At 37.1% G+C, this 15,641-nt stretch overlaps 1 protein-coding gene across 5 annotated transcripts in view; it reads right to left on the reverse strand.

Moving 5' to 3' along the window:
* NAA25 (N-alpha-acetyltransferase 25, NatB auxiliary subunit) overlaps positions 1–15,641 on the reverse strand; it is a 73,802-nt gene that overhangs the window by 12,821 nt on the left and 45,340 nt on the right. For 4 of the 5 annotated variants that reach the window (XM_027124598.1, XM_027124596.1, XM_027124595.1 and 1 more), the window contains 7 exons: positions 12,639–12,790; positions 11,974–12,099; positions 7,659–7,911; positions 7,117–7,240; positions 5,647–5,712; positions 3,633–3,730; positions 1,754–1,864 (listed from right to left, as the gene is read on the reverse strand). In XM_027124598.1, the coding sequence (XP_026980399.1) occupies positions 1,754–1,864; positions 3,633–3,730; positions 5,647–5,712; positions 7,117–7,240; positions 7,659–7,911; positions 11,974–12,099; positions 12,639–12,790 (930 nt within the window). The remainder of the gene's footprint in view (positions 1–1,753; positions 1,865–3,632; positions 3,731–5,646; positions 5,713–7,116; positions 7,241–7,658; positions 7,912–11,973; positions 12,100–12,638; positions 12,791–15,641) is intronic. The other variant, XM_027124599.1, reaches the window with a different exon arrangement.

Genomic DNA, 15,641 nt, shown 5'->3' on the forward strand with positions numbered 1-15,641 from the left:
CTGTCTACATTCACTGGAACATATTCTAAGGACAAAAAAGAAATGCAAACATTTGAACTTTATTTAGTGGGTTTGTTATTGGAACTGGTAGTGGAACCAATGTACTAATTCCAAAACTATTTAGTATTTATTGTAAAACAGCAAATGAATAAATATATTGATGCTGTTGGGAACCATGGTTCTTACTCTGAAAAGAAAACTACAAATATGGAATGAGGGAAGGAATGGAAGGAAGAACACTGATATTGGACTAAAACTGGAGGTATCAGTAAGAATTAATTATTTAAAACTCTGTGTGTGTGTGTGTGTGTGTGTGTGTGTGTGTGTGTAAATAAATTTCCTGTCTCTCTTCATGGCCATTAACTAGAAACAGTAAAACTCTAATAGCAATTAGTATACCTAACAACTAGATCTTGGTATTTTGAATACCATTCCCCATAAAGGAACCAGGGTTCATTGAAAAAAATGACTGATTTCAGTTCAGTGGGTGAGTACAAAGTGCTTGGAGCATTTTTGTTGTTTCAGACAGTAAGGGCTCAAAGACCAATGTTCAAGGACGGGAACCAGCTTAAAGTGGCTCCCATTAGCCAAATCTGTGCATCCAAAAGAAAATGATGATAATGGTTTACAAGGTAAATTTAAAAAAGAATGAGTCCACAGTGATACTAAAATAGTGATATTAAAAATATACAGCTCTATTTTTACAGAATGCCAGTTAATAAATGATAAATGATTGGTAGAATTTTTTTAAATCACCATTGTGGAACCACCAAAGAAATAAATGATTCATGCAAGTTAGACTAACAATGGATGTAAAAACCAGTGGGTGAAAGGCTGGTGGGGAACAGAATATTCAGAGTCTCAAAGCATCATCTCACAGATTAATTACACGGGGAGAAAAGACACTCTTACAATAAAGAAATCCGGCAGACACTTCCTTTATCAAATAATTAAACCTGAAATTATCAATAATGGGACATAACAACATTAGTGCCTCCTAATTTAACTGCTAAAAAGGACACAGCATCTATGTTTAACCTAAATCTATGGAAACAATTAGCCAAATCCAGACTGTGGGATAGTCTACCAAAAACCTTGCTAGACTTTTCAATAATAAAGACAAACAAAAGCTAAGGAAGTACGCTTGATGAAAGAAAGGTACAGAGAAATGACAACTAAAAGCTGTGTCAGATCCTTAGTAGGATTCTAGTATTTTGAAAAAGACTATACAGGATGTAACTGGGATAACAAGGAAAAGGTTAATATGGACATTATAATATTATTGTATCAATATTAAATATCTTGAGTATAAAAATATCTTGAGTATTATGGTTTTGTAGGAGACTGCCCCTGTTCTACCCTGGTGTGTTAAGTATCACAGTCTGTACTTTTCTTTCAAATGGTTCAACAAATGGGGGTGGGGGAGGTAGAGAATGAGAGAGAGAGAGGGGGAGAGGGGGAGAGGGGGAGAAGGGGAGAGGGGGAGAGGGGGAGAGGGGGAGAGGGAGAGGGAGAGGGAGAGGGATAAAGCCAATGTGGCAAATTGTTAACAAGTGGTGAATCTAGGTAAGGATGTCTGGGTGTCATTATACTAGTCTTCCAGCTTTTCTGCAGGTGTATATTTTTTTTTAAAAGCTGGGGAGAGAAAAGGAATGCATATTGGGTCCTATGATCTCTTACAAAATGCAGGAAAACAGTGAAAAGAAAAGGCAGCATGCAGCCAGATTGTTACTTGTGTTTTCTCTGTTATTACCATGATGATGCTGGTTTCTTTTTTCTTCTTCTTCTTTTTCTGTAAATTTAATTTGTATGGTCGCAGGACACTCTCACAGTAACTGGACACCCAAAGGATAATAGAAATAGTCTGAAAGAGGAAAAATTGCAAATTCATCAATAAGGATTACACTCAAGATATCTATCAATAACAAAGATTATGAACTATACAAATTCTATGCAAACAGCTCTTCTATGCAAATCTCTTCAAGTTCTCTTGTAACTCTCCACTCTCTAATTTCTACAATCACCACACTGATCCAGGTCTTCTTCATCTCCCACTCAGAATACTGTCTTTATTCTTTCTTCTGGCTCTCCCAGCTCTAAACTCATCCTCTACTCCAGTGGTCCCCAACCTCTTTGGCACCAGGGACTGGTTTCGTGGAAGACAATTTTTCCATGGACGGGGGGATGGTTTGGCGATGATTCAGGCTCATTACGTTTATTGTGCACTTTATTTCTATTATAATAACACTGTAATATATAATGAAATAATTATACAACTCACCATAATGCAGAATCAGTGGGAGCCCTGAGCTTGTTTGTTCACTTGCCACTCACTGATAGGGTTTTGATATGAGTCTGCAAGCAACTGATTTATTATGGTCTCTGTGCAGTCAAACCTCTCTGCTCATGATAATCTGTATTTGCAGCCACTCCCCAGTGCTAGTATCACTGCCTCAGCTCCACCTCAGATCATCAGGCATTTAGATTCTCATGCGGAGCACGCAACCTAGATCCTACAGTTCACAGTAGGGTTCGCGCTCCTATGAGAATCTAATGCCGCTGCTGATCTGACAGGAGGCAGAGCTCAGGCGGTAATGCAAGTGATGGGGAGCAGTTGTAAACACAGACGAAGCTTCGCTCACCTGCTGCTCACCTCCTGCTGTACGGCCCAGTTCCTAACAGTCTGTTAACAGACTGGTTAACAGTCCGTGGCCCGGGGGTTCAGGACACCTGCTCTACTCAGCCCAATTTTCTTTCACTTCCTTGCAGGAGATGGGGATCCATTAACATCCTTTTCACTGAAGTGAAAAGTCCAAATTCCTAGGTATGGAATCCAAAGGTTCTGTAAAATATGCCTCTCCCCACCCACCTCTCCATCCAGGTAAGATACTGCCTCACCTACAAACCTTAAATTGTGTATGAAGAAATCTCCCCAGTTGGTCAGCACATATTCTCCTTTGAATTAAGTTAGGTGTTTACACGTCTTCACCTATGCTACAGCGTATTCATGTACATATATACACGCAATTATTTCTCATTCACTCATTAATTATCTCTTAGGCACTTAAAATGTCACCAAAACAGAGAATATTGCCTTCAGGAAGCTTACAGACTAGTAGAAAAAGAAAGTAAATAAACATGTGACAAAATAAACGGAAAAAAGATAATGGATTATGAGTGTTTGTGATCCTTCTTTCTCTCTCTGGCTAAAAGAAAAAAAGTGTTTTGCTACATCAGCTCCTGGATTCTCTTTCATAATGCAGAATCTCAGCAATTAGTGAACAGCAGCAACAAATTTAGAAAGCTGGCAGAATTAACTTAAACTACATGATAGTTGAGTCAAAAAGGAAAATGAACAGAAGAGAGCTAGATTTGCAGTGAATCTGAGGAATCTTTAAAGATTTGTAAAGCAAATTTCAAGAAGTTTTACCCTAACATTATGAATGAAATTCTCCTGATACCCTTGGAAGGAATTAGTTCAGAAAACTGAAATTGCTTTTCAATTAACAAAAGGTGGGAGTGAAGGGTTAAATTACAGGCATAAGGTGCCTATTACCTGTTCATTTTTGAAAAATTAATCCTGCATACAATTAAGGAAAACTGAGTTTTTCACAAAGAGAACAAAAACATACCTCAACCAAGAAGACTAGATTTTCTAAAAGAGTAGGATGTGTTTTCAAGTTACCATCTTTAACTTCTAAGAGATCACCTTTACATTTACTAAAGACATCTGAAAACAGAAAAATAGTTTATGGTTTTATTCAGCTTTTATTTCAATGTTATTTTTAGGAACACAATGCACAATCTAATAAAGAATAAGCAAACATAAAGACTTAACCCAGAAAGCTCCCCCACCCCAATGAAACAAACACCAAAGAATATCTGTTTTAAGCTCTTTATTTTATTTTATTTTATTTATTTATTGTTTTTGGCTGCATTGGGTCTTTGTTGCTGCCCTCAGGCTTTCTCTAGTTGTGGCGAGCGGGGACTACTCTTCGTTGCAGTGCGCAGGCTTCTCATTGCAGTGGCTTCTCTTGTAGTGGAGCACAGGCTCTAGGCGCGCGGGTTTCAGTAGTTGTGGCACGTGGGCTCAGTAGTTGTGGCTCGTGGGCCCTAGAGCGCAGGCTCAGCAGTTGTGGCTCATGGACTTAGCTGCTCCGCAGCATGTGGGATCTTCCTGGACCAGGGCTTGAACCTGTGTCCCCTGCATTGGGAGGCAGACTCCCAACCACTGTGCCACCAGGGAAGCCCTATTTTAAGCTCTTTAAAAAGCCACACAACTACTGCTCTATTGTCTTCAAAACATAAAAGGCAGACTTATAAATTATATATTCTAGGGTCTAAACACCAGCTACGGGGACTTCCCTGGTGGTCCAGTGGTTAAGACTCCACACTTCCAGTGCAGGTGGCCTGGGTTAATCCATGGTCAGGGAACTAGATCCCACGTGCACGCCGCAATTAAGAGTTCACATGCCACAACTAAGGAAGTCCACGTGCTGCAACTAAGGAGCCTGTGAGCCACAACTAAGGAGGCTGCCTGCCGCAACTAAGACCCAGCGCAACCAAATAAATAAATAAATAATTTTTAAAAAATAAATAAAATAAAATATGGGATAACTGTTTAAAAAATAAATAAACACCAGCTACGCCTTTCCAGAGATAGGCCATTGGCACAATAAAAATAAGACTTCAAGTGGATGGTTTAAAAGAACTTGTGCCATTATAGACTAAAAGACCAATGTGCATGGTAGAAATGCACCTTCATAACAAGTACCAGGTTTTATTCTCATAATCCTGATCATCTTTTAATTCTCAGTCTTCATTTGAGCAACAAAATAAAAAGACTTTTTAGGCTCCTAAAAAGAAAGACCCTTATAGATTTAAAATGCACAATAATCTATAATGGAAAAGAATCTGAAGCTGTACACCTGAAACTAACACAGTATTGTAAATCAACTATAGTTAAATAAAATAATAATAATTTTTTTAAGTATTTGAGAGAGTTAAAAGGAAATGCATATGTATATTCTTTACCAAATAATTTCATTGCTAGGAATTTAACCCCAAGGAAATACTCAAATAAGTACCCAAACAATTGTGTCCCAAGATATTTATGTCATCATTGTTATGCATAATATATTATGTACTCAGAGCATATAAATAAATCTGGTACACTGATACAATACTGTGGAATATTATGCAGCCCTTAAAACAAATGGGGTGTGTATATAACTGACATGGTAAAATGTCCAAGATAACAAATAATTAAAGCCAGAAAAGCATGTATTATACCTTTTCATATATTTTTTTTAAAAATCACTACTATGTATTTCCATACACACACATATGACTGTTTAGGTGGTATGTAGAAATACAGACTGCAAAGTGCCAACAGCACGTACCTACTTACTTCTGCAGGAATGGGGCTGGGAAAGGGGAAAAGACCATACCCACTTGTGTACTGTTTTACAATAGGTGTCTACTACTTTTGTAATCAAAACTTTTTAAAGTTAGAAACAAAGTCTTTAAAAATAACAAAAATGTGTGTATTATTATTTTTCAAAACCTCTTGCAAGTTTCTATGAAAAAATGAGCTATTGTCAGACAATCAGATACAATATGGGAATCCACAGTAAGACCACTTACCTTTTAACTGTTCTAGTAAAGACTTAAGACTATTCTCTACTCGCTCCTGGATCTCCATTGTATCCTCTAAAATTGAAACACAATGAAAAACTTTCAATTCAATTTTTAGTAAGATAAAGAAGCAAGACCAATACCTGGAAGCATAGGCAAGGACATTTTGTTTTCTCTTAAGACCCACAGGCCTCTAAATTCCATTACTGAGAGAAAGATGAAGGACAGGAAAAGGAGAAAAGGAAAGAGAAAGGGAAAGAAAAAAGGCAAAGAAAGGTATTAATTACTGTTCTGCCAAAAGCACTACCTAAGATTCTCTAGGAGGACCAGAAATCTATGTGTTTCAAATACTCTAAATGACAGGATCCACAAGCCTTATGACTTGTGAAAAACAAAACACAAACAAAAAAACATGACCTATATGGTATTTGTGACTCTCGCTGGGTTGACAGCTTAGAAAAAAATCTTTTCTCTACAAAGTTTAGGCCTTCTTCTTTCTTTTTTTAAATATTTATTTATTTATTTTGGCCGCACCAGGTCTTTGTTGTGGCATGCGGGATCTTTAGTTGCAGCATGCAGACTTCTTAGTTGTGGCATGCAAACTCTTAGTTGCGGCATGCATGCAGGATCTAGTTCCCCAACCAGGGATCAAACCCCGGCCCCCTGCATTGGGAGCACAGAGCCTTACCCACTGGACCACCAGGGAAGTCCCTAGGCCTTCATTTTTAAGTAAAGAATTTAATCTGATACAAATGAAGTTATTTATAAAACAGAAACAGACTCACAGACATAGAAAACAAATTTATGGTTATCAAAGGGGAATGAGGGAGGGATAAATTAGGAGTTTGGGATTAGCAGATACAAACTACTAGACATAAAACAGATAAACAACAAGGTCCTACTGCATAGCACAGGGAACTATATTCAGTATCCTATCATAAACCAGAATGGAAAAGAATATGAAAATACATGTATATATATACAGGTATAACTGAATCACTTTGCTGTACACCAGAAACTAACATAACATTGTAAATCAACTATACTTCAATTTTAAAAAAATTTTTAAATGAATGAATGAAAAGAATTCAACTTGAAATCCAACAATATTTCAACAAATCAAGGATTTCTTCAACTTTTGGCCCTAAAAAATGATTTTAAATATGGAACAGACTTAAAACAAAAGTGGGAAAATGAGGGAAAGGGAGTGAGCAGCATTTAGAGGTGCGGGGGTGGGGTGTGGGGGGCGCAGCAGGGCGGATTAAAAAAAAATATGGAATGGACTTAAGCTTCTAAACATTATTTTGTAAACTGTTTAATGGACTTTCTTGTATAGCAAACCAGAGATTCCAGAACAGCTTCCACCTCCCATCTCCTCCAAATTTTTCCAAATATGTGAGGTTATAGATATTTTGTTGCATTTACTAAGTTTTCAGTGACAAAGACGCTGTAAACATACTCATGCAAGTATACACTTACCTAAACCATTGATGTCCAGCTCATAAATATCACTAACAAGATAAAAAGAGCTGGTCTGACACTGAGAACAGCCAGAATTAAAGAATCCAGCCATTCTGGTAGGTACAGGACCAAGGAAAGGATACTGGAAAGGAAAAAAAGTTCTTTAAATGTTCTTTAAATCCACTGAAATTTAAATTCATAAAATACAAAATGAGAAAACAAGGAACTGGATAAAAATCTATCTCCATGATTAAGTTACAAAGCACTGATCAGCAAGCTAATAATAACCAAATCATTATGGTGAAAACAGAAATGCTGTATTAATTTGTTGACAGGTATTAAAAAGTTTACCATCACAAAAAAGCTATTTTGCTTTTCCTCACTATCCAATTTGGATACTGAGGAAGCATCTGCAATTCCCCACGTTTAAAAAGTTTGTCTTTTTCCTGTAGATGCCATAAAGTGGGACAAAATACTGTTCTTTACTACTCACCCATCCCCAATTCCTATTTTCAAAAAGACAGTCACATATTATTGCAGCTTTGATTGTAAATACGCACTGATGATACCTGAATGTCCTTCTCAATAAATCGCTTTCCCGTCTCCAGGGCCACCTCCAGCTGTTGAAGGAGCAAACGGAAAATATCAATCCGGGAGGATACTCCATTCTCAGTGGTCTTCTCTGAGTTCTCTGGCCCAACAGAATGGTTAAGACTTGGAAGTCCACTGATCAGCCTCAAGGTTAAGGAACGGATTCTTAACCACATTGTCTCCTCCTCCAAGGAAAGTTTCTTATGTTCTTCAGAAACATCCCTTAAAAAGAAACATCCACAAACCATCCATTTTATTCATGTTAACTTTAAAGCTTTCAAAGTTCACTTTCATCAGTCAAGACGCCTTTGAATGGTCTCAGCTGTCATTTAATAGCTGAATGATCTTGGACAAACCAAAACAGTCCAAGTCCCCATTTCGGTATCCATAAAATGGGAAAGATAACCTACCTAACAGGTCGTTTTCCCCTTACATGAGATTCATTTTTCTGATGATAAAATACATAATATAAAAAATTCAAATGACAGAAAAGTAAAAAAAGTAAAAGGAAAACGGGACCTGATAACCAAGAACCCACAATATATATATATTTTTTAACCACCAAAATGGTTTTATTTTTGACTGCCAACATGCACAACAATGCATTACTTTGGTTTCCTTAAACATTACTTAAGTACGCATTAGAAATATATGTTTACATTTAAGAAATGTAACACATTAAAAAACTCCTCCATAAACAAATTCTTTCTCAATATATTTTCCTGCTTTGTTTCACACATAAATAACATAATCTACAAAGTAATAAATAAAACTATTAACTCTTATGACCTAAAAGTATATACAAATTTTGGAACCTGACAAGAATGTCCTTTATCTGATTTTATATAAATAACAACATGCAGTATTTGCAATGTTTTTTAATTAAATGAATGACTTACAATCAAAACTTTTATTTTCTCCCAACCAGTTCTCCCTATAATAGACCTTCAGTGTACTTGGTAAAGATGTCATGTATTTAAAAAGTCAAAGTGGTCAAAAGACTAGATTTTTAAAATAGAACAGAAGCTTGCCATTAAATATTATTAAGCCTTATTAAAATCACTTCTGTTTGTCTGAAGAACAAAAAATGCTCCCAAAGAGTATATGCTTGTACTATCTTTTTTTTCCTTTTTTTTAAAATTTTTGGCTGTGCCCCGCAGCATGTGCACCCCTCACCAGGGATCAAACCCACACCCCCTGCATTGGAAGCTGGAGTCTTAACCATTGGACCTGATTTCCAGGTAAGTCCCTATACTATCATTTAAATGGAAGCTAACAAAGTCTTAAAAAAATCAGATTAAATTTGTATTAGTCTTGGGAAAAATATTCCACTGAGATTCTGTTATAGGAACAGAATCCATGCTATCCTAAGTTTTCTAAAATTTATTTTGAACCATCACTTCAATTAGTTAAAACTTTCAGGGTAAAAATGACACATAAAAACGATCTTAGAAAGGCATATTTAGAATTCCTGATACAGAACACTTGATTATTTAGTTTTTGTTTAATGACTGGAAATCTTTATTCCTTCAGAAAATAATAACATTATTTGTTGAGTGATACCATCTATTTAGTGATTTACTAGATAACCACTCAAGGTATATTAAGTAAGCACTCAAATTATTTTTATGTAACAAAAGTAAAAAACACTTTTCATGTTGGAATTGTTTCATTATGCATTATTATTTTTAAGGCCGTGATTTACAGAGTATAAAAATTAGAAAGAAAAACATTCTCAATTAATATTCTCACTAAATTTAGATGATTCAAATGATAAATAATAGTAAGCTAAGCACTGTCACTAGATTTTAAATTAGATTTTAAAACCTAAGTTTCTAAGTTTCATTTTCAATCAATACAAATATGATCTGCTTCACACTATTAACTGCCAAACTTTATGTTTAAAAAAACTAAATATTCTTTGTTAAAGAGCAGTTTACAACAAATGTTTTTCCATGCTCTTATAAAAAAAGATTCTGATATGCATAATGAATCTAAGTCAAAATCCACAAATGGTAGCCAAAATTGTCAACTTTCAGCCTAACACAACATAAATCCAGTTATTCTGCATAAACAATTCAAAATTAAAGTTTATAACGGAGGGTTTCCCTAGTGGCGCAGTGGTTGAGAGTCCGCCTGCCGATGCAGGGGACACGGGTTCGTGCCCCGGTCCGGGAAGATCCCACATGCCGCGGAGCGGCTGGGCCCGTAAGCCATGGCCGCTGAGCCTGCTCGTCCGGAGCTTGTGCTCCGCAACGGGAGAGGCCACAACAGTGAGAGGCCCGCGTACCGCAAAAAAAAAAAAAAAAAAAAGTTTATAAGGGAAATGTCAACAAGTCATAACTACAATATTACTACTGATGGAGAACCCACAATATTAACATGCTTGGTATAGATCCTTTCAGACTTTTGCAATACGATGTACGAAAATGAACTACAAATATTTATGTAATATACTTTAAACAGATAAAATGGGTTCACAGTGTTTATACTATTTTGCAAACTGCATCTTTTTATGACAGTGTGTACAGAAAACAGTTAACACAGGGCTTGCCTTGTGGTGCAGTGGTTAAGAATCTGCCTGCCAATGCAGGGGACATGGGTTTGAGCCCTGTTCTGGGAAGATCCCACATGCCACGGAGCAACTAAGCCTGTGCACCACAACTACTGAACCTGTGCTCTAGAGTCCATGAGCCACAACTACTGAGCCTACGTGCCGCAACTACTAAAGCCTGCGTGCCTAAAGCCCGTGCTCCACAACAAGAGAAGCCATGACAGTGAGAAGCCTACTCACTGCAACCAAGAGTAGCCCCCACTCACCACAACTAGAGAAAGCCCACACACAGCAACGAAGACCCAACACAGTCAAAAATAAAACAAACAAATAAATAAATAAATAATCCCCCCACCAAATATTCTTTAAAAAAAAAAAGTTAACATAGCAACCGTGAGGCTATTATCTTCAGAAGGGCCTACTTGCAAGGTTGGCCCTTGTCTGATGTCTGGGAACCTAGGAGGCCAACCATTCCCTAAATGACAAGAGTGGCTCACCTGCCTAGATTGTTCATACAAATTATGTGGTTAAGGGTGAACAGTGCTTTCCTTCTGGAAGTCTGAAATATTGGTACATGCTAGATAGACTGAGGGTGCCTACATCACCAGCCGATGAAAACCTTGGGCACCAAATCTTTAATGGGCTTCTCTGGGCAGAAATATTGCACAGAAATACCGCATTTTTTGCTGCTGGAAAAAGGAGCACACGCTCAGTATATTCCTTCATAGGAGGGAGAGAACACTGCAAGTTTGTGCATGGAGTTTTCTGAACTCCACCTGTATGTCTTTCCCTTTGCTGATCCTGTCATGTATCCTTTTGTTATAAAACAACTTAGTTGTGAGTCCAACTACATGTAGAATCCCACGAGTCCTGGCAAATCACTGAATGTAGTCTTGGCAGCCCCCAAATTACAGCATATTCAGAACTACCTTCTATACATGTCTCTGCATACTTGTGCACTTATTCCTTAGTTTCCACTTTCCTAGAAGTGGTTCTCCTGAATTAAATGGTACACAGCCTTTTCAATCTTGATACATATAACTAAAATTCCCTATAGAAAGGTTATATAAAGTTTTACTGCCATATAAACTCACAACAACCACTTTCCCATAACCTAGCTGAGAACAAGGATTAATCTTTTTTTATGGGATAGGTTAAATCTTCGTCTGATAGATTAAAATACAAATCTTTATTGCTGTAAAGTACATTTCTTTAATTTCCTATTAAACCCTTTGCCCCATTTGTTTTTCATTTATCTTCTTCTTATTGATTTATTGAGTTCTCTGTATATGTGAAGGATATTAATATATATGAAGAAATTTACCAATTTACCAGATACCTCTAGAACTTGTTAACAAATTTACTTCTATATAGAAGACTAATATTTACAGGTCAAATCCTTTGTTTCCAGATCTGATGTAATGCTGAGAAAGACTGTCCCAACCATTTAAAAATATTTTTTATATTTTCTTCTAAGTTTTAACATATAATCTTTAATCCATCTGGAATCTGTTTTCATGTATGCTGTGAAGGAGGAATTAACTTTTAGATTAACCAGTAATCTCAACATAGGGGTGAGGTTTTCTTTTCTTCCTTTGGCTTACCTATATTTTCTGATCCCTACAATAAAAATGTTATTATATATATATAATATATAATATAATATATAAAACTCTTAAATTCATCTTGATTCTTTAAAAATAAATTGCTTGGGGTTAAATTCAAGTTACCTGTCTTTTGGATCCCAGCTAAAGAAAACATTTAAGTCTCTGTTGTCTCGCAAGGCTTCCCATGGAATGTCATCTTCTTCTGGCCGAAGATTCATTGACTTTATACTTTCTGCTAAGCTGGTTGATCTGTGATAATGAAAATTTATTTAAGTATTATTCAATAATAAAATAGTCATGAAAACATGTTAGCCAGGACTTTGTTTTACTAGAAAGAGAGAAAAGGAAAGAGTGAAGGAAGAAAGGAAGGCTTTATTTAATATTAGAAAGTAAAAGCTCATATAACGTGAAATAGAACCAAGCACTGGTTCTGGCCTGCTACACAGCAAAAGAAAGGCATCTGGAGGCCCAACCAAAATAAAGTTCATCAGCATTAATTCCTGAAATCCCATGTTTGCAGGGTATGGGGAAGCTTGTAAACATAATATGGGCCAGGGATGATGACCATGGCCTAGCTGGTTTCTGTATGGAACCTGGGATGGTGCTGGCAGTACCCTATCATTCCCCATGACAGGCACCTTCCCCTTTCTTCCCTGTCCCCTCCTACATTTTTTTTTTCCCATTTTTCTTTAGCTTAAGCCCGCTAATGACACCCATGAGGCCCATTAATGGCTCTCAGCATCTGATCTAATCTCTTAGTTCCTTATTAGCTCTTGTGCAATACTTACACATTTGCTTCAAGTAGAAGGTCTAACAACATCCGTTCAGTACGGACTTGTGCAAAATGAAGAGAATTATTCAGCCTGTTCCTAAAAGCGATAAACTCTGGGATCTTCTCAAATGCACCATATTTGTAAGCTTGAATAATATATTCTGAGGTCTGGGAAGGAAAGACATCACCTTGGTATAAACATTTCACATGTCAGGTAACGAAGACATACCTTGCCAGACAAAACAAAACAACACTCAAACTAAAATTAAGATGTTGAATCTAATCTTTAAAGTTCTTGGTCACCAAACAGAATATCAGCTTTTAAAAATGATATTTTTCTTCTATCCTATACTGGAGTCAAATGTCTTCTTCACTAATATTACTACTAATAATATTTAGCTGCTGCTACCACCATGTAGACTTTCTCCTAGCAGTTATGTTCATTTCAACAGGACTGAAGGTTTTGTTATACCACATCAGTCAAGGTTTTGGTTAGTGCCATTGTGGAAGGGATATTACTCCATGTTTTTCTGCATCTAAGATAAACTTTGTTTTATACAAAGTTCCCAAAATACCAGAATAATATAACCATCCCACCACCACCACAAATAAAAATTACTGTCCTTCAGAAAAAAGACAGGCTGCTCCTTGGTTTTGTTTACTTCTGAATAATATATCACAAACATAGGAATATGTGTATTGCATCAAGATAGAAGACACCAAACAAAAGACCTATAAAAATTCATGTCATCATCCATTCTGAGGACAGAAAATGCAAAAACCAGGTTACCTGTCCATCCAAACTACTATGCTAGAAAATCCCATAACATACACCACATGTGCTTTAATTAGATTAATACATATATACAGATGAAACATGAACAGAGGCAAGATAAAGAATCCTAAACAGAAATTCTGGCACAACAGAAGAAAATCTCAGGGAAGAACATTTCATGGGTGTGGGCCTACGCCATCAGGATCGGAAGTCAGAAGGGCACCCTTTTGGGCTAAGTAAAGTACTAAACTCAAAGTTGATGTCTGCCCCCAAAGATCCTTTCTAGAAAAGACAGTCTTTTTGCACAGCCTCAGTCAGCTCTGCCCCCATCTCCATTATGACCGAATAATTTGCCCAATAGGAAAATAGGCCAATAGTCAACAACATACCCTCTGATACACAGCCTCGCAGGGTTCATTTCAGGCCGCGGGATTGCGCCACGGGCGCTAATTCAACTGCATTCGATGCGGCTTTTAAACCCCCATGGGACACCTCGGCGAGCTGTTTGCCTGCAGTATCTGGAGAAATTAAAGACGGACGGACACAAGAAAATTAAAAAGATTACTTGTGATCCTGCAGGTTTAAAGAAGGACTATCTGAAAAAGCTCAAGTGTACCTTCTAGCTTGATTAAAGGACAGTGATACGCTCAGTCAAGAAGAGGCCAGGATACCCTAAACACATATGCCTATCCAATGGCCTCTTGGTTTGGAAAACATAGCAAGGTTTACCAACAGCCCTTGCAACAGGACCTTACAGTTTGAAAAAAACGGCTGGTTAGTAACATATGATCCAGCAACTAATCAGGATAAAAATTTGACTTTGGTGATTCCAATCAAATTTATTAATTACAGTTCCAAAATATACTATGGTTAAAGGAAAGAACTCAGCCTTACCAAGTGCAGAGGAAGTTTTAACTTCTGAGTGGTCCATGGAATACCACTTTAGAAAAAAGGCAAGAGAAAAATAAGGGGCCACAAAAAAGGAATGCAGTCCTTTAACAAACTAAGAAGGCAACTATAGTTCTCTGGCTTCTTTTTTTAAGATAGTCCTCCTTTAATACTGCAGTAAAGTATCACTGCAGAGCTAGAAAAGGGCCTGGGCAGCTACCAATAGGACAGACTGAGGAAGCACCATGATTTGAAGAAACAACGACCTATTGGAACTGCAGGCAAAACTGGAAGCCATGGGTACTTTAAAGACTTCTGAATATCAGAGAATGTTGTCTGTACCCATTTCTACTCATTTATGCACCAATGAGGCTATTGAGATCCCATATGGATTCCTGAAATGAACCCTGGTCACTGTAAAAATTAGCGAAATACATGGACATCAAACCCTTGAATAATGATCTTCATGAATACCTAAAATGCAGACTTGTAAAGGCAATATTTTTTAAAGTACGAACATGGAAGTTACTTTTGGAGATATGTAAATCTAAACTCTAGTTTTATATTATAAAACTCTATTCCAAATAAGATGACAGCAGACAACGACCTTTCCAAAAAGAAAACCCCTACATCGACCTTCCAAATACAACTTTCAATCCCATAGCACAAAGCCTTACAAAGCAGATTTCCATTTAAGGAGTAGATGTTCTTTCAAAGAGCTAGTTGGTAATTGAAATACATCAGTCACTCAAGGAAAAACCATCTGGGGGTGCCAAAAACTACCAAGAATAAAAGGTGTAGAGCATAGAGCTTTAGCTTTCCAGAGATGTATTTCTAATACTATCAGAAGGTTTAACACATACAGTGTAACACTACAATCGTGATCTTTCTTAGCTTCAAACTCCTGTAGGAAACAGTCCACACCACAATCTCCATTTTCCTATTCTGGGACTTGGGCTGGGCATTATGGTTTAAAGTATGTTTTCCTTGCTGTACTGTGTTTTGCTTTTACCTCCAGAACCTAGCCCCCTCCATGCTCTCTCCCCAGTTATCTACTTTAATGTGATTAAATAGCTGTTTTCTTAGTTAGTAGTAATAAAAATAAATTTCAAGCAGAGAGTCCTAGTCCCAGATTAATAAAATGCTTTACTTTTATCAGCTTCAGCATCACATACATTCAGATGAATTAGTCACTCCTGTCACACACAACCATCAGCAAAATATCAAACAAAGATACAAAAAGCCACTGAGGACAACATGCCCTCTCCTATCACTCCTGGGGATCTCCTTTCCCTATTACAATACTTTCGTGTGTGTGTGTGTGTGTGTGTGTGTGTGTGTGTGTGTGTGTGTGTG

This window comes from Aethalodelphis obliquidens, unplaced genomic scaffold (genome assembly GCF_003676395.1).
Source record: "Aethalodelphis obliquidens isolate GAN/ISIS:26980383/991018 unplaced genomic scaffold, ASM367639v1 scaffold28, whole genome shotgun sequence".
Classification (NCBI taxonomy): Eukaryota; Metazoa; Chordata; class Mammalia; order Artiodactyla; family Delphinidae; genus Aethalodelphis; species Aethalodelphis obliquidens.